General features: G+C 40.0%; 1 protein-coding gene and 1 long non-coding RNA gene across 7 annotated transcripts in view; one reads left to right on the forward strand and one right to left on the reverse strand.

Moving 5' to 3' along the window:
- cap2 (cyclase associated actin cytoskeleton regulatory protein 2) overlaps nt 1–18099 on the forward strand; it is a 207300-nt gene extending 189201 nt beyond the window's left edge. For all 3 annotated transcript variants that reach the window (XM_048611444.1, XM_048611449.1, XM_048611454.1), the window contains 4 exons: nt 4034–4157; nt 4475–4557; nt 10295–10435; nt 16782–18099. In XM_048611444.1, the coding sequence (XP_048467401.1) occupies nt 4034–4157; nt 4475–4557; nt 10295–10435; nt 16782–16865 (432 nt within the window). In that variant the 3' untranslated portion in view covers nt 16866–18099. The remainder of the gene's footprint in view (nt 1–4033; nt 4158–4474; nt 4558–10294; nt 10436–16781) is intronic.
- The window catches only part of LOC125485946, a 71780-nt gene that overhangs the window by 42200 nt on the left and 2474 nt on the right, over nt 1–27106 (reverse strand). The window contains exons 1-3 of one of the 4 annotated variants that reach the window (XR_007264661.1): nt 14067–14183; nt 13222–13380; nt 10914–10964 (exon numbers count right to left, since the gene is read on the reverse strand). The exons of the other annotated variants lie outside the window; for them this stretch is intronic. This is a non-coding gene — a long non-coding RNA (uncharacterized LOC125485946). Of the gene's footprint in view, nt 1–10913; nt 10965–13221; nt 13381–14066; nt 14184–27106 lie in introns of those variants that run through there. 4 annotated transcript variants of the gene reach the window in all.

Consider the following 27106-nt stretch of genomic DNA (forward strand, 5'->3'; position numbering starts at 1 on the left):
CCTGTCAAGTCTGCAGTGACCTATCTACACTAATCCCACTTTCCAGGACTTTCAAGGCTATGGCAAAGTCATGACATTTCAAGTGCTCATCCAAGTTCTTTTTTAAAGTTGAGTTTTTCCGCCTCTACTGCCTTCCCAGGCAGTGCATTCCAGATTCCCACCACTCTCTAGGTGAAAAAAAAATCCTCAAATCCCCTCTAAACCTCCTGCCTTCCATTTTAAAATTTTGCCCCCTCATTATTGACCGTTCAATTAAGGGAAATGGCTGCTTTCTATCCACCCTGTCCACACCTCTCATAATATTAAACACCTCTGTCAGGTACCTCCTCAGCCTTCACTGCTCTAAAGAAGACAACCCAAGCCTATCTGGCTTCTCTTCCTAGTTAAACCCAGGCAAAATCTCGGTGAATCTCCTCTGCAACCCCTGTAGTGCGATCACATCCTTCCTTAGTGTGGCAACTAAAACTGCACACAATAATCCAGCTGTGGCCTCATTAAACTTTGGTATAGTTCCAACATAACCTCCCTACTCTTATAATCTGTGCCATGGCTGATAGAGGCAAGTGTACCATCTGCATTCTTAACCACCTGCTGCCTTCAAGGATCAGTGGACAAGCACCTCAAGATCCCTCTGTTCCTCTGAGCTTCCTAAGTGTCCTGAAATGTATTGTGTACTCCCTTGATTTGTTACTTCTTTCAAAGTGCATTACCTCACACTTTTCAGAGTTATAGAGTCATACAGCTGTATAGTATGGAAACAGACCCTTTGGTCCAACTCATCCACGCCGAGCAGATATCCTAAATTAATCTAGTCCCATTTGCCAGCATTTGGCCAATATCTGTCTAAACCTTTCTTATTCATGTATCTATGCAAATGCCTTTCAGAAGTTGTAATGGTACAAGCCTTCACCACTTCCTCTGGCAGTTTATTCCATACATGTACCACCCTCTGTGTGAACAAGTTGCCCCTTGGGTCCTTTTTAAATCTTTCCCCTCTCACCTTAAACCTATGCCCTTTAGTTTCGAACTCCACTACCCTGGGGAAAAGATATTGGCTATTCATCCTATCCAAGACCCTCATGATTTTATAAACTTCTATTAGGTCACCCCTCAGCCTCCGACGCTCCAGGGAAAATAGCCCCAGCCTATTCAGCCTCTTTCTATAGCTCAAACCCTCCAACCCTGGCAACATCCTTGTAAATCTTTTCTGAACCTTTTCAAGTTTCACAACATCCTTCCTATAGCAGGGAGACCAGAATTGAATACAGCATTCCAAAACTGGCCTAACCAATGTCCAGCACAGCCGCAACAAGACCTCCCAACTCCTATACTCAATGTGCTGACCAATAAAAGCAAGCACACCAAACGCCTTCTTCACTATCCTGTCTACCTGCGACGCTACTTTCAAGGAATTATGATCCTCACTCCAAGGTCCCTTTGTTCAGCAACACTCCACAGGATCTTATCATTAAGTGTATAAGTCCTGCCCCGATTTGTCTTTCCAAAATGCAGCACCTCAGATTTATCTAAAATTTTATCTGTCACTCATCAGCCCATCTGACTAACCTGACTATATCTTCCTGCAACTGAGAACCGGAAAGAATTTTTAGAATTAGAATTTAGATTTTATTGTCACATGTACTCAAGTACAGGGATACCGGAGTGCAGTGAAAAGTGTACAAGGTCACCATTCCCAGTGCCATCTTTGTCCAAAGATGTGCAGGTTAGGTGGATTGGCTTTGTTAAATTGCCCATAGTGTCAGGAGATGTGTAGGTTAGGTGGATTAGCCTGAGAGATGCAGTGTTACAGGGATTGGGTCGTGGGGTGGGTCTGATTGTGTTGCTCTTTAGAGAGTTGGTGCAGACTCGATGGGCTGAATGGCTTGCTTCCACACTGTATAATTCTACGGTCTTAGGTACCAAGGTAGCTAGGTACAAAATCTTACATACAAGGTAGAAAAATAAGGAAATAAAGTCAAAAATTCAACATTAAAGTCCTTCTTAGCATAAAGTAGAAAAATAAAGACCTCTTTCCTCACTTCTAACTACCCAGTCTTCGTGTCATTACAAACTTACTTCTCATTCCCTCCCCATCAACATTCTCATCTATATCGTTTATATATGTATATTAGTAACAATAAGGGACCCAGCATTGATCTCTGTGGCGTGCCACTGGACATTGGCCTCCAGCCTAGATGAGTGCAGCTCCAACAACGTGCAAGAAGTTTGACACCACCCAGGACAAAGCAGCCCACTTGATTGGCACTACATCCACCAGTATCCATTCCCTTCACCACCGACACTCAGTGTAGTATCTACAAGATGCACTGCAGAAATTCACCAAAGATCCTCAGACAGCACCTTCCAAACCCATAACCATTTTCATCTAGAGAAAGGCAGCAGATACAGGAGAACAACACCACCTTCAAGTTCCTCTCCTAGCCACTGACCATCCTGACCTGGAAATATGTAACTGTTTCTTCACTGTCACCGGGTCAAAAATCCTGGAATTCCCTCCCCCGACTGGCATTGTGGGCCAACCTACAGCAGGTGGACTGCAGCAATTGAAGGAGGCAGCTCACCACCATCTTTTCAAGGGCAACTTTGAGCAATCAATGTTGGCCAGCCAGCGACACCCACATCCCACAAATGAACTTTAAAAAGTCACACAAACAGCCTTCTATCACCACCTCTGTTACCACTAAGCTCATTTTGGATCCATCTTGCCAAGTTACTCTGGATCCAATGTCCTTTTACCTTCTTTATCAGTCTCCCGTGGGATCTTGTCAAAGGGTTTGCTGAAATCCATAGAAACCACATCAATTGAACTACCCTCATCTACGTACTTGATCATCTCCTCAAAAAAATTCTATCAAGTTTGTTAGGCATCATGTTTGTTAGGCAAAGCCATGCTGACTGTCCCTGATCAAATGGAGATTAATTAACTGTCATCCCAGTCCTCTGGCACCACCCCATGGTCAGGAAGGAATTAAAAGTTTGGGTCAAAACCCATATTGACTTACAGAAGAAAACTATAATTTGTTAAATTCAACATCATACTCAAACATTTTGCTTTTATGCACAGCATTCTTTACTGATTATTTAAGGTATCTAAGAAAGAGTGTTTATAACCAAATTCATCCCAACAAATTCCAGATTTGAGTTTTGAAAGGCAGTAGATTACAAGATGATGGAGGATTGAGAAGTGTAAAATGCTCTACACTTTTGAGGTCCCAGGAAAGACTGGTTTGGCTGTGAACAGAACGACAAGACTTTGTTCCTCCCCCCCCCCGCTACCACTTTGGTGAAATAATGTGTGGGCTGGTTATTTTGAACATAGAATGAGCTAGACTCTGTTAAGTAGAACTGGTTCACAACATGTCCAATTCCTAGGCAGCAAACATGCCTAAAATTCTAAGTATTATCAAACCACATTAAATCTGCAATTGCACAGTGGGAACTTCTTCATAGGTAAAGACAGTTTTCAATATGGCCACATAAAACAGGTGTTATTCTGTTTATATTTGTAAGTGGGGTGCCAGTAACTCTGGCTGTTTTGCAGAAATTGATTTGATCGATCAGCACAGGAGCCCAGCCTTCTTTGCTTGGAAATCTTGAGAAGTTGGTATAGCCGTCCCCAGTGACCTACCCCAAAAAACAAACATTAGTTTCAGACTAAAATATTCAAAATGTTAATGTTCTCTGGAACCGGCTGTGGAAGAGCGTCTCCCTTAGACACTGCTGAGCCCACAGTCTCCCTTATCCCTTCCACTGCTGCTTGAACATCCCCATTCTGGGAAATTTTAGGCAGCTACCAGCAGGATAAGTAGCACTATGTTCTGCTTAGTAGAATGCTGAACTTTTCTGTGAAGTACAACAAATAGAATGCAAACTAGTTTGGGACAGTTTGTGCTGTGGCTGTACCATTAGTTGTGAACCAAAAAATAAGTCATAACCAATTTTCACCCCTCTATATCTGTGGAATTTTTTTATATTTAATTTCCAGCTAATTGTTCTATTACTTTTATCCCAGGAATACCAGGAAAATAATGACAATATTGTCATTTCTGAGACTGAACTGAAGCATGTTGTTTATGTCTATAAATGCAGCAACTCTACACTGAAAATCCAAGGCAAAGTCAATTCCATTACAATTGGTAAGTACATAGGTCACTACCAAAGTGTTAAGTAGCTGATGGAAATGATTCAAATTACACAATAGCTGTCATGCTGTTTTATAAATCAGGATTGCAGTAGTAACCTGCTTCTCAAAATAAGTTGCCGATCAATATTGTTTTTTGAAAATAGTTTCAAGTTTTTAATCGTGGCCCACTCTTTAAAACTGAGTTCTGATAAGTTGTTTCAAATGTTTAAGCTTTATTCCATTTTTATGATGATGAAGTTCCATTGCTTTTTATTTACACACCCATAGCTTGTTTCTGAATATTTATATATATATTATTTTACATTTCAGATTCTTGTAAAAAGCTTGGCCTTGTGTTTGACAATGTGGTGGGAATAGTTGAAATAATCAATTCCAGAGATGTGCAAGTTCAGGTAACAAATAATTTTCAAAAACATCAGCAATTTCCAGTGTTTGAGAGTGCTAAATTATCTAAATTACAGAATTTATACAAATTTGTTTGATTTTGTAATCATTTGCAGCAAAGTAAATGAGATTCATGTTAATATTAGTTACAGGTTTGAGTTGGTGCATTCAATTTGTCCATTATTGGAATGAAACATAATGGTTTATCATGATTAGTGAGCTGCAATACTGCGGTTATTTCTCCCTGGTTAATCCAATCTGTTGGGATCAATAAAGATTCCTTCATCTTTTACTTGTAATCACAGTTCAAATCTGTTAATGGATTGACATTGTGATCGTGACCTGCTTCTCAAAATTATTTACCATAAATTTGCAATTGTGGCCCACTTTTTGAAGCTTATTGCTGATAAATTATTTCAAATGTTTAGGCGTTTGTGGCTGCTTTCCCATTTTAATGATGATGTAAGTCTGCCAGTTATATTGAGCCAGATGTTTTCTCCTTCATAAAGTAAATCGTCTTGCATTCAGTTTCTGGTTTTGTCATTGGTGACAGGAGGAATCAGCTGAAATATAACCTAAGCAATAGCCTCCTATACATGGCTCAAGGATATAACTTTTTCAATAATTGTAAAATAGATGATATATATTGAGACTAGTGGAAGAAGTAAACAATTATCACATTGAAAGAAAGAACATAAAATGTGCCAAAGATTAGTGGTAAGCCAGAGGATTGTCAAAGTTTTAAAAGCCAACAAAAGATGATCAAAATATAATGAAGTTGGAAAAATTATATTTTGATGCTAAACTAGCAAGTAATATTTAAAAAGAATAGTACAAGATTCTTTAACTATATAAAAAGAAAGAGAGACCAAACTGAACATAGCTTGTTAGAGAATTAGGCTGGAGAAATAATAAGTAACCAGGAAATGGCAGAGGAGTTGAATATTTTTCTTCATGTTTCATGACAGAAGTCCCTAATAGCTTTCCAAAAATACTAAATAATCAAGACAAAAGTGGGGCCAGGAAATAAACACAATAACCATCACTCAAGAAAAAGTATTAAGGAAACTGGGTTGCATCCCAGTATATTAAAAGGCTGGATACAGAGATAGTGGATGCATTTACATTCCTTAGATTCTAGAGGAACAAATCTGCAGGGATATTACAGAGATGCCAACATTATAGGGTAGTTGTTATGGGAGACTGGGATACTTGTAGTGTGTGGGGCAGCAAGGGTCAAGTGTTCCAGGACTGCATACAGTGGAGCTTCCTACAACAGTATGTTTCTAATCCAACAAGAAACGATGCACTGTTGGACCTGGCTCTTAGAAATGAAGTGGGCCAAGTAAGTCACGTGTCAGTCAGGGAACGCTTAGGAGACAATGATCATATCATAAAGTTCAGGCTGATGGTGGAGAAATGACATGCGACAATCTAGAGTGAAAAAAATGAACTGATACAGCGTGGACTTCAGTGTGTCAAGAACAGAGCTGGGCAGGATTGACTGGAATGAAAGGTTGTAGGGAAAAAACATTAACTGAACAATGGGCTACCTTAAAAGATGGTTTGGGTACAGCTAAGGTATATTCCCACAAATGGGAAAAGTAGAACAAACAAATCTAGAACTGATATTGTTGAATGAAGGACAGGACTGGCAACTCAACATTCCAGGGTATAAAAGTTTCAGGCGCAATGGGTGGGAAGTAAGAGATGTGGGGGCATTGCATTATTGATAAAGGAAACCATCACTGCAGAAATGAGAAAGGACATCCTAGAAGGATCTTCAAATGAGGCCATTTGGGTGGAGTTTAGAAATAAACAAGGGGTGAGAACAAGACGGCATAGATTTAAAGAGATCTGCAAAAGAAGAAGGGTGAAGTGAGGAAGAACTTGCCCACTCAGTGAGTGGTCACGGTATGGAATGTACTGGCCTGGAAGTGTGCTGAAGACAGGTTCAATTGAGGCCTTTAAGAGGGCATTTTTTTAATTTAAATAATTATCCAATGTGCAAAAGTATGAGGAAAAAGCAGAAGTTTGGCACTTGGTAATGACATTTATTTAACAAGCTGGTGCAGCAATAATAGGCCAAATGGCCTCCTCCTGCACTGAGGTATCACTTCTGTGATTCTGGAGAAATCCCAGAGGATTGGAAAACTGACAATGTAACATCCTGATTCAAAAGGGTTGAAAGAGTGGACAAACAGATAAGTATGCGTCAGTTACCTTAGCATCTGTAATTAGGAAACATTAGAGTTTATTTTAAAGGATGTAATAGCAGAGCATTTAGAAATACATAAAGAAGCAGAGTCAACATGACTTCATGAAGGGGAAATCATGCCTGAAAAAGTTATTAGAATTCTTTTGAGGAGGTACGAAGTAGGATAGATAAAGTGGAACCAGTAGATGAGATGGCATGGTGGCTGAGCAGTGGTGCAGCACAGTGGCTAAGTGCTTAGCACTGCTGCTTCTCCGCACTGGGTTTGATTCCACCCTTGGGTGACTGTCTGTGTGGAGTTTACACATTCTCCCTGTGTCTGTGTGGATTTCCTCTGGGTGCTCCGGTTTCCTGCCACAGTCCAATAATGTGCAGGTGAGGTGGATTGGCCATAGTGTCCAGGGATGTGTAGGTTACGTGGATTAGCCATGGTAAATTGGGGTTACAGGATATGATAGGGTGTTGGATCTGGGTGGGATGCTCTTTGGAAGGTCGGTGTGGACTTGATGGGGTGAATGGCCTTCTTCCACACTGTAGGGGATTCTGTGATTCTGATATGTTTGGATTTCCAAAACGTCTTCAATTAGGTATCCCACATAAGGCTGTGTGATAAAAAACATAGCTCATAACATTGGGGGTAGTTTATTAGAATAGATAGAGGATTGGTTAACTAATCAAAGACAGAGAATTAAGATGAGGAGGGCATTTTCAGGACAGAAACCTTTAACCAGTGGAGGGCAACAGGAACTTATGCTAGGGCCTCATTTATTTACCATGTATCTTAATGTCTTCGAAGTGAATGTACTGTTGCCAAGTTTGCACATAATACAAAAATAGGTGGGAAGGCAAGTGGTAAAGACGGCACACAGGGTCTGCAGAGGGAACAGGTTAAGTTGAGTTGTCAAAAATTTGGCAAATGGAATATAGTATGGGAAAATGTGAGATTGTGCACTTTGGCAGGAAGGATAAAGGAGCTGAATATTATTTTAATGGAAAAAGACTGCAGGAGGCTACAGCACAGAGCGATGTTGGGGTGGGGGGTGGCCTCATGCATAAAGCAAATAGCTAGCATAGTTGTCAGCAAGTAATAAGGAAGGTGAATGGACTGGTGGCATTTATTTCAAAGGGATTGGAACATAAAAATAGAGAAGTCTTGCTAACACTATACTAAGGTACTAGTTAGACCATGCCTAGAATACTGTGAACAGTTTTGGTACTCTTCTCTAAGGAAAGATAAACTCGCATTAGAGACAGTCAATGAAGATTTACCGTGTGTACCCCAGTCATTAAGGGATTTTCTTATGAGGAGAGGTTGGGTCTATACTGATTGGAGTTTAGAAGAATAAAATGCAATCTTATTGAATCATTTTAAGATTCTTGTAAAGTTTGACAAGTCCTTTCCTCTTGTGGGAGAATCTAGGACCAAAGGGCATAATCTCAGAGTAAGGGATTGCCCATTTAAGACAGAGACGGCGAGCAATTTCATCTCTGAGGGTAGTTACTGTGAATTCTTTGCCACAGAGGGCTGTAGAATGGGTCATTAAATATTTGCAAGGTTGAGATTCACAGATTTTCAATCAGTAAGGGAGTCAAGAATTATGAAGGAAAGGCAGGAAAATGCAGTTTAGGATTCTCGGATCAGCCATGATCTCATTGAATGATGGAGCAGACTTAATGGGCCAAATGTTCTGCTTCTATGTCTTGTGGTCTTTTGCACATTTCTCCCCCCCTCCAACTGTAACCGTTTGAAGAAGATGTTCTAAGGAATTACTTAGTAGATTTTTTAAAAAGAATTGGAGAAGATCCAAAATGACTAAGTGAATATATTAAAAATAAAACATTAAGATAAAACAGTCTATTTACCCTTGCATAGCAACTACTTTATGTAATAGGCAGGAGAAATCTGTGACAGGCATGTTCCCTTAATATTGGAAATTCACACAACAGGCATTGTGCATACCATTTCTATTGTAACGTTGATGTGAGTGTTTTAATTGTACCATACATCCCACATAGTGAATTTATATAAATAAAAAAACCAGTAGTTAATTTTGATATGTTTAATATAAGATGTGCCTTGACCGCATGCTGTCAATATCCAGAACACAACTCACTGAGCTAACAGCAAGCAGGCTCTAAAGGGATAATATTACGTGTGTGCTCTGCTGTCAGGGAGCATTGCCCAACAGAAGTGCCAGTCAGAAATTTGAGCGTGCAAAGTTGGGTGATTGATCATGATCCAAATCACATCTTCTCTGGACATGGCAAAATCATACATGTTACCATTCATACCCAAATCCATTTGATGTGAACAAAAGTGAGCGCTAGAGAGTAAACTGTGGCCTGAATTGAATACATGTCTCTTTGTAGTTTGTAATTCTGAAAGAAGTTTTCCAGTCCCCAGAATCAAGTTCATTCACCTTGCTACAATATCTCACTCAACTACACCCCAAAGTTTAACAGGAGCAAATGGACCTGTAATCACTACTAAATACATAATTTTCTTTATTTGAAAAATATTGAATTTGTTGCTACGCACAGAATCATAGAATTGTTACACACAGGAGGCCAATCAGCCCACCGTGTCCACACTGATGCTTCAAATGAGCAATTTGCTTAATGCCATTCGCTTGCCTTCTCTGCAAAACACAGTACAATCATCCTTTTCAGGTAACAGTGAAAATCCCTTTTGAATGAATCTATTGATCTTAGCTCCACTACACTGACAGAAAATGAATTTCAGGCCCTAACCATTCACTAGTTTTACTAATTTACTAATTTTAGTTTTACTTTCATCTTGTTCATAATTCTTTCATGAAAACAGTTTCCCTTAACGTACTCTTATCCATACTCATAATGAATTTGAATATCTCAAAACTCTTCTCAGCTTTCTTCTCTTCAAGGCAAAGAGTCCTAGTTTCTCCATTCTATCTTTACTTTATGAATGCACCCTCTCCAATGTCTAAACATGCATCTTAAAGTGTGGCACCTAAAAGTGGACGCAGTACTCCAACTATACCTAATCCAGTATATTGTACAAGTTCAATATACCTTCTCTCAACCTGTCATACCACTTTCAACGACTTATGCAGATATATACCCAGGTCTATTTGCTCCTGCATTCCTTTTAGAATTGTGCTTTTTATTTTATATTGTCTTCCTGTGTTCTTCCTAGCAAATGAATCACAATATATTTCTCTGCATTGGACTTCATCTGGCACTTGTTGAAATTTTGCAATGTCCTCACCACAGTTCACAATACTTCCCAGTTCCTTAACATCTGCAAACTTTGATTGTGCCATGTACGTCAAAGTCTAGGTCATTAATATACAGCAGGAAATGGAAGCACTGAACCCAAGGGAACTCTGCTGCAAACCTTCATCCATGTTGAAAAACTTCCATTAGCCATTAACCTTTGTTTCTTTTCATTCAACCAATTACATCTTCTGCCACCCTTTTTAACAGCTAGTGATTTTTAAAGCTGCTAACTTACAGCTGGATTATAAACTATTTTATGTACCGCTTTTCAGGTCATGGGCAAAGTACCTACTGTATCTATAAATAAGACCGAGGGATGTCACATATACCTCAGTGAAGAGTCTTTAGGATGTGAGATTATCAGTGCCAAGTCTTCTGAAATGAATGTTCTAATTCCTCAGGATGATGATTATGTAAGTTATAAACATTTAATGTTTTGTGTTTCTTGATATCTTTATTTTCAGGTTCTGACATTACAAAGGGTTCCAGATTAAACTCTTTGAGGGTATTTTTTTGGCTACTGTCCTCCTGGTTACAGGGTGTCATTAAAAGCATGTCGCTGAGTTCCCAAGATGCAAAGTTCTGTACATAAAGTACTGAATTAAATGTTTGTTCCTTTTCCCAAAAGACTGTGTTTATTGGTCAAATTTGTTACACATGCTCATTTAGGGTGTCAGAGTATACACTGCCTGCATTAAAACAAACAAGTTCACTTGATGAAAACTGATAATAAAGTTCTATTTATCCATTTTGAGGTCCATGCAGCCCTTAATCAATTGTAAGTTCTTGTACATAATGTAGTTATCTTTACAGCTGTTCCCTCAGTAAGGCATATTCTGGCCATTCAGATACATAATCAGGATATTTCAGTAAATGAGATTCCCAACTTACAGTGACACAGAAACTGTTAGTTGATTTAATTTGAGGCATTTTGATTTTGATCTAAAAACAAAAAGAACAGTATTTTTAATTAATCATTTTAGAGAAAAATGTAATTATCCAATGTAGAACTTAAAACGTAAGGCGAGGCCTGCTTACCCATGTATCTATCAACTGGGTTCTGTAGGAAATCCCTGGACAAACCCTTAATGCACTGGAGTGAAATTTAACGTCCACTCCCAAGGCAAGTTTAGAGGTGGAGCCATTTAATCAGGCAGGAGAATAGGCCTTGGTCAAGTTAGGGACGGGGATGGCCTTCCCATCAATCGTCCTGCATTCACACCAACTGATGACCATTTAAGGACCTCATCCTGGCACCACTAGTATTCAACCAGCAGTTGGTGAGGCAGTCATCTTGAGAAACAGCTGACTACCTGTGCCTGTTAGTATAGTTCACAGATGGCCTTATTGTGAATGTTTGTTTGAGCCCAAAGATTGACAAATGAATTTTCTTGGAGGAGCCGTTCTCAAAGGTGCAAGTGGAGCATTTGATTGCTGTTTTTATGAAGTTATAATTATTTATTCTTTCTCTGAACTGTTTCCTTCAATATCTATTTATTTGTTTGGTTGAAGCTGAGAGATGTGAAGTGAGGTAAAGCTTTTGTTATTGATACTTTAATGTCTCCGAGTGATTGACACTTCTCTGGGTTTCAAGAAAAACTTGTCTCAATTTATTTTTGAATGAGTCCTTTTTTTGAATGAGTCCTTTTTTTGAATTGTCTTTCATGACTTGCTATTTTTCTAACATAGCTTACCAGGCTCTGAAAGGCGTGGGTTATGCAAGATGCCTGATAGAATTAGGCAAGATTTCTGGCAAGGTCCGATCTCGATGTTGAATCATCTCGCCACATCTGGTACCCTTTTCTCAAGTGGTGTGATGAGATTCTCACTAGTCAGCGTCAAGTTCCTAATTGACGCTATCATTGCATGTTAAATGCCTTGTTAACAGCCCAACTGACCATGGACCCAATCTTACCAAACTTGCCGTACAAACTTACTGTCAGGAAAACTAAACATGGAACCCAGACCAGGTTCTTGGTGCATTCAACTCATTGCGTCTTCCAAACGACCTCCATCTTACCCATGGACAAATTGCAGAGCAGGGCACAATCCATAGTGGACCCTGTTGACCCTGGAGGCATTATTGGGTGATCCTCGGGGCGGTGGGGGGGGGGTGCGTGGGTGGGGTGGGAGAGCGTTTTGGTCTGGTAAGGCCAAATATGCCAGAGGCAAGTTAACTCATCTCAGCTGGAACTTCAACAGTCGGAGGAGGACAGGCACATGAAGTTTGAGAGCCCAGCTAATTCTGCAGTCTCCTCAATGGAAACTGTTGAAGGGCTTTTGTGTGACTCCACCTGGGGGCCACCTGGCTCCATCCTGTCTCTGTGTGAGGATGGGGCACCTGGATGAGGCTCTAGACTCCTAAGCCCACTTTTGTTCTGCCTTTAGTCCTGGGTTGATGGAAATCAGGTGTTGGCTACTCACCAGTAGCCCCAGAGGGTGCTGGGCCTGTGTCTTGATGACAGCTGCTAACCTGTCTATGGACGTGGACAGTCGGAAATTGGGCTGGCTACACTGGTGCAGCATCTGAGCAATGACAGGCAGTGCATCGACAGACTACTGCATCGCTACTGCTTCTCCATTATGAGGGCCAGTGCCTCCTGTATGCCTGCCAGCCACTGCTGCTTTTCCCTAAGCTTCTGGATGAAGTCCCTCATCACCAAGACCACGCCATCTCTTGCTAAGGGCTAAGCATGTATCTGGTCTCCGGCAGTGTTCTGATTGCCAATGGCTTGGGAGTTCCTTCCTCACTCATCTGTGGAGCTGTTGGTGTGCACGCTGATGAAGCCCACTGAAATGTCATTGTCCATGCTGCTTGTGGATCCAGGAAGTAGTCTTGATGATGATCCTTCCAATTCCCTCAGCAAATTACAACATTTAAAAGACGTTTGGACAGGTACATGTATAGGAAAGGTTTCGAGGGATGTCGGCCAAATGCAGGCAAATGGGACTAGATTAGTTTAGGAAACCTGGTTGGCATGGTTGAGTTGAGCCAAAGGGTCAGTTTCTGTGCTGTATGACTCTATCATCTCATCTGGGTAGATCCAGGAACCTTTCTCTATGTGACAGGCTGGTCTTTGGGACAATGCGTGCACTTGTAAAACACAAGAGACAGGAAATGTTGCAGTCACTGGCTAGTAGTAATGCTTGACTCCTTGTAAATGTGACCTTTACAGTGAGACGACAAAGTGATATTTACTTGGGTGTTGGGACAGTGGTGTACCTGCACCTCTGCAGGAGCAGTCCCTGTCTTTTCCTGGTCCCTGTCATCCTTTCCTGGTAGGGTGGGTGAGGACATGGATGTCTGGCAACCCCCACTCTGTAGGCGTTGTTCCGATCTGTTATAAGATGTCTTCTCCTTTAATGACATAAAGGGCAAAAGAATAAGATGCAAGTGGGTAGCACGGCTATTAAGGCTGGTTTTATTGGGGGTAGAGGTGCTGAGGTGTTTTGAAGAAATAAGGGAGCAACATTGGTGTATGGGTGTGGGAGATAATGAGAGCAAATGTTTCATGCAGCAGAAGGGATGTCAGAATATAAGTGGTGGGGGGTGGGTGCAATTGATTTTTAAGTGTGAGGCAGCAAAGTGCAGAGTATTGCGTATTCTCTGACAGAGCACAGAAGGTCATTCACTTTCTTCCTGCACAGTCCTTCTCACCCTGGAGATGACTCTGACTAGGCTAGTATGGTACGGTGATTTGGCCTTCTCTGCCAGACTTCTGGGAAAAGGATTCCTCTCCTCTCCATCATCTGTGCACAAGAACCTACAGGTTCCTCTTAGAGAAGCGCGATGCCAACTTCGCCTTCTCCAACATCTCTCCTGACTCCTTTCAGAGCTGAGCAGGTCAGCGAAGTGCAGTAGGTTTTGGAAAATTACATATTGATGAGGGTTGTTGGTTTTAGGGAGGATCTCTGCTGAACAGAGAGTCGCTCCAAGAGCGGCACGTCATAAGATGGTACTGAGATTGCATATGATTCTCGTCACAAGGCCTGAAATGTCAATTAACGCAATACATTTGGTTAAGATATGGCGAGAAAACTCACATGGTCGCATGGTGAGAATAACTCCACAAAACCCAAAGCAACTTGCGGTTTGCCAAAAACCCAAAAGATTCCACCTTATGTTGCTATCGAGTGTATTGGGTAAATGAGCATACAGGATGCAGGGGATCTATGGAGAGAGCATAATTTAAGACCTTTTGAACATGCTTTGCAAAAGGTTCCCATATCCAGAGTATACTTAATGAATCCACTTAGGGTTCATCAATCACATGTATTAAAGTACCTGGCCCAACTCTATCAAAATTGCAGGGAGGGAATGAGATGCCTACCCCTCACATTGGAGCTGACCAGATCAGGAGTGCAGCTTGTGGGCTCACTATCCAAACCCTTATTCCAGGCTGGTCAAAATTGCCAACATTAGGAATGGGGATTGGAATCCTGGAAGTGTATCCCACCTACCATATTTAAAGACTATAGTCAAACAAATGCCACAAAATCCAGTTTACAATCAGAACTAGACCACTCAGGAGTGAAAGTAGGAAATGATTCTTATCCAAAGTATAAGGGTATTTGGAATTCTGTTTCTAAAAAGGAACTGGATACTAACTCAAGATTGAGATTGGCAGATTTTGGAAAGATAAGACTATAGATACGGAATTAGGAGTTAAGAAATAGATGAGACATAACTTATTTGAATGGGAAATTGTTGAGATTTATTTTAAATGATGCTTAAATTTGGAAGTTTAATGTAAAAATATTCATCAGTGGTTTATTCATAATCCAGCCCCAGACCTTCCAAGATTAACATTTACGAGGAAAGATGTTCGGATAAACAGCAACCACCACTTATGTTTTTGATAAAATACTTAAGGATGTAAATTTATTGTTAAACAAATTTATCTCAGATCTTCAAAGGGATTATTTTAAAGGCAATAATTCCATTTTTAACAGATATAGGATAATAGGGTTTAGATTTTACAAGTCATCACTTGTTCATGTCAAGGATGTACAGAATTGGGGTACAGAATTTTGTTTCACCCCATCAGATTTTGTGCCTATTAAAAAGTCTTGAATATAAAACTGACATTGACCTACAATCTCAAATTTCTCATGTACATTCCTGGATCACAAAGCTGTATGGACACAGCATGAATTGGTAACATGTACCCCTTCAGTGTGCAAAATGCAACCTGCTTTTCATCCAGAAACCTACTGATTGTTTTACTTTATATTTTTCTGTCAAAATAGCTTTAGGCATCTAATATTATGTAACAGTAAACTAAATCTCAGTAGTTTGTGGTTACAATTCAAAGTTACTGGCTGGAATTTGTCAGTTTCTCCATTTTAAAAATATTTTCATAGATCTTCATTACTATGTTGAGTTTTTCAGAAGAAATTATGTTTAGGGGAGCTCAGTTACTCACCATGAAATGAAAACAGAAAAACTTCAGACTTAAAACAAGTTCCAATGAAAGCTTCTGATGCTTAAAGTTTGTGCTAAATTACAGTATAGTCAGTACTCTGCTATTGCCACGGTTCTGAACATTGGCACTGAAAAGTAAAGAAATGCAAAACTAAAAAGAGGTCAATAGTCCAATCAGTCAGGCCGACTGAACATAACATTGTGTGCACAATCTGTAAGTTCTCCATTCCCTCTAGATAATGAAAAGTGACTAATGAACCTTTTTTTTTCTTTAGTTTCTCCATTTTGTTTACTTTGGTTTGGATAAGCATTGGTTATGCTTGAGGAGCTCTTGCATGGTTCGCCTCTTTCCTATTTTAATGGGGATGTCATTCTATTTAAAATTAACAGATAGTGCTGTCACCTAAACAGCATAGAATGGAGTTTGAAAGAAATGCTTTAAGCATTGATAAGATCATTTCAGAGTAATCTTTACCTTGTGCAACAAGTGTCCAAATACTGACCCTGCTAATCTGACAGGCGAAACCCAAGCATCTCAGCCCTGTTTCCACTTAATTTTGAACTTCATTTTGTGTAGTTGCTGTACTTTCAGGAGAAGGAAATAAAGGGTTATTGGCACAGTTGAGAGTAAGATAGGAAGCATACTTTTGGAGTTTAGGACCAGACATGTTCGCAATTTGTGAGCCTGAAGCTTTGGCAAAGTACTTAATACTTTAGTATTTCCATTGCAAATTAAAGGGCCCAAGACCAATTTCTGCAGTGTGATTTAATTATTTTTAATCAATCTGTTTATACATGCTGTGGCAGATGGGACCTGAAGCCAAACCTTATGATCCAGAGGAAGGGACTCTCACTGTACCAAATGCCCCCCTACAAGGCACCAAAGTGTATAAAATTATTTCTAATCAACCTGTTCGGACATGTTATGACACACCACAGGTGTGACTCGATTCTGAATCTTGATACTACCACTGCACAACAAGATCCCCATGGACTCGTCATAGAATATAAGAATACAAATTTAAGTAATTAATGTACTGCAGCCAAGTCCTGCCAAGGCAAAAAGCTGGGACAAAATGGATATATGTTTGAAAGAGACATTTGCAAGCTTTCAGGTGAAGAGCAGGGGAGTGGGATTAACTGGAAAGGTCTTTCAAAGAGCTTACATAGAAGCAAAAGGGGCCAAATAGACATCTTCTATGCTGTATGATTATATCCCCTGCCATTTACTTCTGAGAATTATTAGTAATCTGTTGTCATTTAAATGTTATCTGGCAGAATTATTTCAAGTGCGAAATTGAATTTACTAACAGAATTTTGTTTCCTTTTTGCAGAAGGAGTATCCAGTCCCAGAACAGTTCAAGACTATATGGATTGGTTCAAGGCTATTTACTGAAGCAGCAGAGAATGTTGGTTAACTGCCAAAGTTACAAGCTGTTCTGTAATTCATGTGTTTTATTCTAGAGTTATAGTTCACCATGATGCAATTTTACACTTCGTGTAGCCATAGCATATAATACCACAGTAGTCAGACACCTTGCAGTAGCTGCATTACATGTAGAGGTGCAATGATTGATGGTCTTACTGGCTCTCTGTTTTTAGCAACTGTGGGTTACGATGCTTGTATATATTTTTAGTGTAATCAACATCTTTGTACTTTTTGAGCTTTGTATGACAAAATCTCACCCAGTTCTTTAATCAGTTTAGATATCCCAGGATTTAAGTTATTCAAAATTAATCATTGCACCTGTTGGTTAAAGTCAATTTTGTTATTGTGCATCTCACCAGAATTCCTTCTAATGTGGAAAAAATGTCATTTGAGCCTCTCTTTTATAATCTCCATTTAAGGTTATCCCAAGGACAACAATCTTTCACAAATAGTTGCTGTGAAACTATTTCAGTTAACGTTCCATACCTTTTGTTTGTGTTGCCCATAAATTGCCCAACAAGATTTTCTTGGTCAGGGTGAATGTTGCCCTTTCAGGGATGTTGCCATGGACTACAAATTGTAGTTTTAACAACCAATATTTTTACATATCTTTGTTAATGCATTTCTGATTTCCTCAGTTTTGTTTTGTACACTAAAGTTGCCCAATGTTAAGTCTAAATATGTAGTTTATAAAGTTAGGTAATGCCTGTCTTTTCATAAAATGTTGACATAACGTGATAGTAGGTAATAGCTTAGATGCAAGCCACTTCTGTAAAAGTAGGTTTTAATTTGTCCCCTGCAGGCTTTTACCTAAATGGCCAGGCCATTTCAAAGTAAATGGCAGAAATAGATCAAAGGCTCAGATCCACTCATCTATATTGATCAGTGTCATACATATGCAGTAGTCAGGTCCTGGCAGAGACATTACAATGTAATGGCTTCTATAACCTCATGTTATGCAGGTACCAAGATGTCCTCACCCACAGTATTGGCAAGATAAATGCAGACTTCTACTGTTCTAAGTTTCAAAGTTAATCCTTGACAATATTTTAGTGTAGAAAATAGATACAGTTTGTTGCACCATAATATTGCAGTTGTTCCTGTTATGAGCTTTTTTTGAGGAATTAGTTACTGTAATTTGTAATATCACTAGATGATTTGAAGAATACTGTCATGTGTCAAAAGGAAGGTGTTCTGCAAATAAAAAAACTTGCAAAGTCTAATTATCAATGTGGACCTTTATTATTTCAAGTTTGGAAGTTATGGCAAGTATTACCAATTAACCAAACTTGTCTCACTTGTGTTTTTGGGCTGTACAAGATTTGCTTTTGAGATTTTGAATCTTAAGCAAAAAAGATGATGATGCAAAATACATTGTGGGTCACAGTCTATGGACAGAAAAAAACAAGTTAGCATATTAGGATGGAACATTCAACAGAATTGGATGAAATTCATATTCTCAGTTTATGAAGCTTAACATTATAGTTTGAGTTTTTCCAGAAAGCCCCAATAAATTCTGAGTGGTTAAGTGCATTGTTTCAGGATTTCACAAAGCAGTGTCCAGCTAGTCAAATACTTTTAAAAGGTAAGCACTGCTGTCACATAGAAACATGGTAGTAAGTTTGCTGGAAACAATGTAGCTGCACTGTTGCATAACATTATTAGCATTTCTAATAATCCACCTGTTTTTGCAGTTCATGCACCTGTGCCGTGAACTCAATTGCAGAGTTCATTATATGACAATGACCATTTGAATCCCATGGTGATTGCTGGTATTTAATTGCCCTCTTGACTGAATTCATCAGGGGTTCTGAGAACCATCAATGGCACAATTGTTTTGCTTTCAAAGGCATCAGGTATAGTACTTATATGGCTTGCAACAGATGTAAGTATTATATGAGCCTTGTTTACCGTATAATGATTGGAGTCTTGTGGTGGTTTAAATGGTCTAGACTTGCAGGCATCTTTGGACGTAGTTGTGAAAAGGTAACAGTATTACTGGTACTTAAGATATGTTATGAAAATGCTTCATGTTTAATATTTCTTGGAGGACTTAAGTTGAAGGATTGTGATAATATTTTATTTCAAGTTTTGTGGAAATACCTGGAGTTGGGGGCGGGGGCGGTTTCTTTACATTGTGGACACATGTTAACAAGGCTTCCTAGAAATCACACAACTGGTGTTAACTGTTTGTTCTGGTGTAGACCCTGCTGTGATTGGATGGAAACTGCTTTGGTATCTAGAATTACTTGGAGAACTAGCACTATCACAGCGTCAATTGGAATAGACTTCAAATACATATAGCAATTCAAAACCGAGTATCCATGAGGCACTGTGGCCTATCAGCAGCAGCAGAATTATATTCAACCATAATTTGTGATGTCATGACCTAGCATGCTCCCCAGTACCATCAAGCCAGCAGATCAACCTTAGTTCAGAAAAGGAATGTAGGAGGACATCCAGTTAGTAAAACAGGAATTTACGAAGAAAATAAGTTGCTAACGTAAAAACAGTGCTAATTGCATTTGATCATTTTGGGATCAAAAGGACTGTATCAACTAGATGAAGCTATAACACCGGACTAGCATGCCAAACAGATTTGCAGCATGTAAGACGAACCCACACTAATGATTCAGACCTAAGCTCTGCAGTCCCACCACATTGAATTGTGAATGGTGGTGGATAATAAAGCAACTAACAAGTGGTGGAAGCTCCACAAATATTCCCATCCTTAATGATGGGGGAGCCCAGTAGGTCAGTGCAAAAAACAAGGCTAAAGCATTTTCAACCATCTTCACCCAGAAATACCAAATGCTGATCCATTTTGGCCTCTTCCCGAGGTCCCAGCATCACAGATACCAGTCTTCAAGAAATTTGACTCACTTCGTTTGATACCAAAAAACAGCTAAAGGCACTGGATACTGCAAAGGCTGCTGGATTTGACAATAACTTGTGCTCAAGAACTGGATTTGCCCCTAGCAAAACTCTTGTATAGCTGCAACACTAACACTTACCCAACAATAAAGTGATGAAAAGGGTCATAGATGATGCTATCAAGCACCACTTGCAAAGGAATAAACTGCTCACTGATGCTCAGTTTGGGTTCTGACAGGCCATTCACTTCCTGATGTAATTATGGCATTGATCCAAACGCACAAAAGAGTGGAACTTGAGAGGCGAGGTGAGAATGACTGTCCTTGGCACCAAGGCAGTGTATGACAGAGAATGGCAAAGGAGCCCCTAAAAGAAATTAGTCAGTGGGAATGGAGAAACTTCTTCATTGCCCCTTGATACTCAGTGATATTTCCATCGCTTGAGTCCTTGCTATCAATATCCCAGAGTTTACCATTGACCAGAAACTGAACTGGACCAGCCATATAAATACTATAACTGCAACAGCAGGTCAGAGGCGAGGAATTTTGCAGCGAGTAACATCATGTCTCCCCAAAGCCTGTCCACCATCTACAAGGCACAAGTCAGGAGTGTGATGGAACACTCTCTAATTGTCTGGATGGATACAATTCCAACAAATTCAAGAAACTAACGCACTCAGAACAAAATAGTTCATTGGCACCTCAACTACAACATTTATCATTCACTCCTTTCATTGCAGTAGCGTCAGTGTGTACCATCTAAAGATTGACTACAGTAACTCACCAAGCCTCCTTCAATAGCACCTTCCAATCCCACAACCTCTATCAACTAGTCAAATAAGGGCTACAGACGCATGGGAACACCACCACCTGAAAAATTTCCCTCCAAGCCACATACCATCCTGGCTTGAAACCATATTGTCATTTCTTTATTATTGCTGGGTCAAAATCCCTTTCTAACAACAGTGTCCTTACACTCATGTAATGCAGCAGTTTATAGTGGCAGCTCATCATCACTTTTTCTAGGGCAATTGAGGATTGGCATACCATGAATTAAGAATAATAAAAAAGCCCGTGAGAAGGGGCTGCCCAGCTGATCCCTCCTATTTATGAAAAGAACCCACTTAGAGAGTTTAGGGTGAAACATTTTTGTTCTTCTAGAAGAGTGATTACAGGGACTTATCAACATTGTGTCGTCGTCACTGGACCCAAAATGTTAACTCTTATGTCTGCTCACAGATTCTGCCATACCTGCAGTGCTTTTCCAGCAACTTCTGTTTTTGTTTCTGATTTACAGCATCCGCAGTTCTTTCAGTTTTTACTTTTCAACGTTGTATTTCCTGAGCAAGCTGTGTCTGCTGGGACTCTGGAGACAATCATAATGATTAGTGACTTGACCTCCTGTCAGAAGACTAAAATGACAAACTTCAGAACATTGTGCTTTATCCTTTACGTCTTCAAGCTAAAGCCTAATGGTCAGAAATGTTTATTTTTAAAGGGAACATTTGCAGAGAATTCTTCTCATTTTCCCAGGTGTGTGTGTGTGCGCGCATCTGCGTGCGTACCTGTGCATGTTTTGGTTTATTTACAGGGATAAACATTTATAATTCCTTGTTACCAACAATGTATGTTAGCCAGTTATTGCATCTTCATTGGATAAATTTTGTTTTAATAATAAACCAATAATTTTATTTACTAAAGAAATCAGCTTGATAGATCACTTTATTTAAAACCTGATTTAGATAAGCTGTTTAACTGATATTTAGTAATTGGGAAGACTAATTTTAGTTTATGTCGTGACTCATGGAGTAATGGGACTAAACCAACAGTGTATTCTTCTAGCCTAACTTGTAACAGTAAAATGTTGGCTAGGTGGAGATTCCATATGAGATTAACAATAGGATGCAAGATGTCTGAATTTACAATTTTTTGCACAGAGCAAAGTGGATGTTTCCCTGCATACATTCCTGAGTGCTGATGATGTAGACTTGATTTAAACTGACTCTAATGCCATTAATACTTCAAAATGGAGGATGGAGGAAAAGATACAAAACATGAAGGACCTATGAATTATCTTTAAACTTTTTTGTAGCAATGTATAATGAGAAAGTGTAACTTTGATTTAAATGTTTTCATCTGTATTTTTCACAATTTATATAATTGAGTATATGTAAAATTTTATCAAACAATGCTCGTAGAATTTTTTATTCATTTATAAAATATAATTGGAATGGTCTTTAGATGAACACTTAGAATACATTTATGATGGCTTATGGAATAATGGGGCTGGTTTACCAGCGCACACTTCCCATCAGGTTGTGTCATCCTGCTGCATGAAATGGATCTGATCCAGAAGATTAGTTTGGAGGCCTCCAAGGCCAAAAGGAGAGGCTTGATGGCTCCTTACCTCTTGGAGATTGTCAACTGCTAAGTGCCCACCAATCCATGATAAAGGCACCCATCAGCCACCTATGCTCCAGGGAAGGAAGTCCCAGCTTATCCAGCCTGTTCTTATAACTCAAACCATCCAGTGTCGACAACATCGTTGTAAATCCTTTTTTGTCCCCTCTCCAGTTTAATAACATCCTTCCTCCTCCTAAGTGCTGCCTCATCCAATCACATAATTCTAGTCAGGATGCTTAACATGGTTTCTTCCACATGACGACTGCTCACAACCGAACATATCTGTCCATTAGAGATAGTAGGAACTGCAGATGCTGGAGAATCTGAGACAACAAGGTGCAGGGCTGGCTGAACGCAGCAGGCCAAGCAGCATCATAGGAACAGAGAGGCTGACGTTTCGGGCCTAGACCCTTCATCAGAAAAGGGGGAGGGGAAGGGGGTTCTGAAATAAATAGGGAGAGTGGGGGAGGCGGATAGAAGAGGGATAGAGGAGAGAATACCTATCCTCTCCCTTATCCTCTCCTCTATCTCTCTTCTATCCGCCTCCCACTCTCTCCCTCCCCCTTTTCTGATGAAGGGTCTAGGCCCGAAACGTCAGCCTCTCTGTTCCTATGATGCTGCTTGGCCTGCTGCGTTCATCCAGCCCTGCACCTTGCTGTCTCAGATTCTCCAGCATCTGCAGTTCCTACTATCTCTGATTCAATTTTAACCCCACTGCGAAGCCTCTTCTAAGGATGCCTAACCTGAAGAAGTTACCCTCCTCCCTCCGGACAAACCTCAAGGGATCCATATCTGTCCATTAGCCCAGTTGATCAAAACACTGTTGATCTCTTAGATAACCTTTTTCACTGTGCATTATACCACCAAATTTGGAAACGTATTAACTATGCCTTCTGTATTCTCATTCAAATTGTTTATATAAATGATGAACAACAATGGACCCAGCACCAATCCTTGGGGCATACTGCTGGTCACAGGCCTCCAGTCTGATAAATAACCCTCTATCACCTACTGCCAAGCCAATTTTGTGTCCAATTGGCTCCCTCTCCCTGGATCACATGCAATCGAACCTTACTAACCAGTCTACCATGCAGAACCTTGAAGGCCTTGCTGAAGTCCATGTGGACAATGTTACTATGCTGCTTTCATCTTCTTGGTCACCTCTTCAAAAAAACTCAATCAAGTTTGTGAGACATGATTTCCCCACACACAAAGCTATGCTGGTTGTCCTCGTCAGTCCTTGTCTTTCCATATGCATGTCGATCCTCTCTCTTGGAATCCCCTCCAACAACTTAACCACCACTGACATCAGGCTCACCAGTTTGTAGTTTCCTGACTTTTCCTTGCAGCCTTTCCTAAATAATGGGACAACATCAGCCACCCTCCAGTCTTCCAGCACCTCGCCTGTGGCAGTTGATGATACAAATATATCTCTGCATAGCCTCGCAATTTCTTTCCTAGCTTCCCACAATGTCTTGGGATACACTTGATCAGGTGCTGGGGACTTATCTACCTTTATGCTTTTTAAGACCTCCAGCACTTCCTCTTCTGTAATGTGGACTCTTGTCAAGACATCACTGTTTATTTCCCCGAGTTCCTTAGCTTCCATGACTTTCTCCACAATAAGTACTGATACAAAATATTCATTTAGGATCTCACCCGTCTCCTGTGGTTCCACACGTGGATGGCCTTGTTGTTCTTTAAGAGGTCCTATTCTCTCCCTACTTACTGTTTTTCCCTTAATATGCTTGTGGAATCTCTTTGGATTCTTCTTTACCTTATCTGCCAAAACTATCTCATATCTGCTTTTTGCCCTCCTGATTTCCCTCTTAAGCGTACTCCTACAACTCCTATCCTCCTCAAGGGCTTTACTTGTTCCCAGCTGTCTATAATCGAACACACACCTCCTTCCTTTTCCTGACCAGAGCCTCAATATCTCTAGTCATCCAGTGTTCCCTACTCCCTCCAGCCCTTCACACTGACAAGAACATGCTGAATTCTCATTATCTCACTTTGGCAAGTGGGAGGCTTTCAAAACATCCCTTTGCCTGCGAACAGCCTCCCTCAATCACCTTCTGAAAGTTCCCATCTCATACCATCAAAATTGTCCTTGCCCCAATTTAGAAATTTAACTTGTGGATCAGACCTATCCTTTTCCATAACTATTTAAAAACTAATAGAATTATGGCCACTATTCCTAAAGTTCTCCCCCACTAACACCTCAGTCACTTGCCCTGCCTTATTTCCCAAGAGGAGGTTGGGTTTTGCCCCTTCTCTAGTAGGGCTATCTACTTATTGATTCAGAAAGTTTTCTTGAATACACTTAAATTCCTCCCCATCCAACACTACAGCAGTCCCAGTCTATGTTTGGGAAGTTAAAATCCCCTACAATTACAACCCTATTATTCTTACAGCTATCTGCAATCACCCCTGCATTTTTGTCCTCAATTTCCTGCTGACCACCAGAGAGGGGGTGGTGCCTGTAGTACCATCCCATCAAAGTGATCACTCCCTTATTTCTCACTTCCACATATATAGCTTCATAGAATATTCCTGTGGGATTGTCCAAGGTACTGCTGTGATGTTTTCCCTATTCAAAAACAATACTCCCTCCCCTTCCATCCTTCCTATAGCATCTGTATCCTTGAAACATTGAGATGCCATGCCTGTCACTCCCTCAGCCATGCTTCTGTAATAGCTATGATATCCAGTCCCTTGTTCCCATCCATGCCCTGACTTCATCTGCCTTACCTGTCAGGCCTCTTGCACTGAAATAAATGCAGTTTCATTCAGTCTTCCCTCATTCCCTGCTGTGCTTTTGCCTGCCTTATCTACTCAACTTGCTTTCTTTAACTTCTGCACCAGCCTCAACCTTCTCTCTTGTCTCACTACTGCTTTATTAATAACACAGTAGTTTCAGCAGAGTAAAGTTAAACAAGATAATCTAATGAATGTCTATGATTTAATCTCAATCATTTTTGATTCTAGCCCCACTCACAAAAACACACAGACAAGCAGATACAGTTAAGGGGTAAATCAAAAGACAAAATCAATGAGATGCAGCTGATGAGTTCACTTAAGCTGTTCTACAATTTATAATCTCATAGGCACACAGGATTGTATCTTCCTTGGCTTCTGAAGACACCAATGCATGCAGTTGTTTTCCAATAGGCTCTAAGGAATATTCACTTAATGCTTATAACTGAGATTCTATTCTCCAAACTTTCAATAAGTTGATAATGAGAGGTTAACCAGGGAGCAATAAAACCTCTGTTTTGTAGCTTTCACACCCACAATCCTTCTAATTTAAACACAGTTCACAAAAAGTTCAAGTTTTGGTATCTTTGTTAGACTGGTTGTCTCCCTACGAGGTCCCAGTTATTAGCCATTTGTTTGACTATAAAGTGTCTAGAATGTTCTTTGAACAAAAATCAGCCAGCAATTATCTTTCAGGTTTGGCCTCATAAGCAAATATCAATTTGGCTGTTTTCTCTTTTTTTTGAAAAAGACAAGTTGCTGCTTAAAGTCCAAAGGTCAACTTCAGCTCTCAGCTCAGTGTTCTCAGCTCCAAATTAAAAAAAACAGCAGGAATTCTGACATGTAGCATAAAGAACAATTTTCCTACGAGAATAGTAGTTAGTCAATAGTGCTTTTAGTTTTAAAAGTCTTAAAATATGATGTCTTCTTGTTATATCCTTTCAGCTGTCAATTGGTAGTTGGAATTCTTTTTTGAAAAAAGTTAATGTTCATGGGTATTGTGGTATCAAGTAAATACTAATTGTGTATATTTTAAATGATTAAAATGTTTTCATTTATTAAGGTTATTTAATTATTATAAAGGGTAATGTTAATGGCCTGTAGACTTGCACCATAGACAGGAATAAAATGGTCATTTTCCTCCTGCACAGAATGGTTTGAGGTAAATGGATTACATTTAGCAAAAGAAACAGTTGTAAACATAAAGATTTGTTTTTTTTTAAGCAAGCATTGTTGAAATAAAGGGTCAACAGTCTTTCAGATAGAGCAGCAGCCAATGTCACAAACAAAACCATGAATCATAAACCTGTTACAAAACAAACTCAACTCCAATCACATTGCAATGTTACAAGATGAGTAACTGCAGCCCTGTAAAAATCTTACATTTTCCTTCAGAATTTCACCCAGAACAACAGCAGATTTTTTTCCTCTATGACTTTGCTTAAGGCATTAAGTGTGGAGATACAGTCTAACTCAATAAAAATTATTTGCACAGAAAATTGTGTCACATTAAAGATCGTTACAAAAGTAGTGTGAGAATACAAGTTAGACACTGAACACTTCCTCAAAACTAGGAAATAATAACTCTTAAAGGAGTGTAACATGAGCTATGGTGAGAGTTGTGGCAGAATCAGACAAGTCCGCCAAGGTCACTTTTGATGTTACCAGCATCTTGCTGCATCTTTTTTAAGTTTTTCGCAAGCAGCGTCCGAGTTCCTTGCTAGGCAGTGACGAACGGACAATTGTTAAATGACTTGTTGACAACTCAACTTAACTCACCTTATTAATATTCAGCTTCCTATCTTATCAACTCACCAAACAAGCTAAACATCAGAGAAAAACTCGGCTGAAACCAGACAGGTATCTAGCCAAGAGATAGTAAGAACTGCCGATGCTGGAACGTCAACTTCCCTGCTCCTCTGGTGCTGCCTGGCCTGCTGTGTTCCTTCAGCTCCACACTGTTATCGGTATCTAGGAAATTTGTCTCACCGCTTGCTCCGGTCAATCTCCACGTTGGACACTGGGCACCAATATCTCAGGCACACTCCATGAGCACAGGCGACATTCACCCATTTCCATGGATATTGGTATCCAATATGTGCCAGCCTCAAAGCACATGTCCAATCCAGTTACAGCATGCCTACGCACTTCAATGCTGCACCTTGGACTGAACTGGCAACTATCATTGTAATGTTGC

This window comes from Rhincodon typus, chromosome 2 (genome assembly GCF_021869965.1).
Source record: "Rhincodon typus isolate 14 chromosome 2, sRhiTyp1.1, whole genome shotgun sequence".
Lineage (NCBI taxonomy): Eukaryota > Metazoa > Chordata > Chondrichthyes > Orectolobiformes > Rhincodontidae > Rhincodon > Rhincodon typus.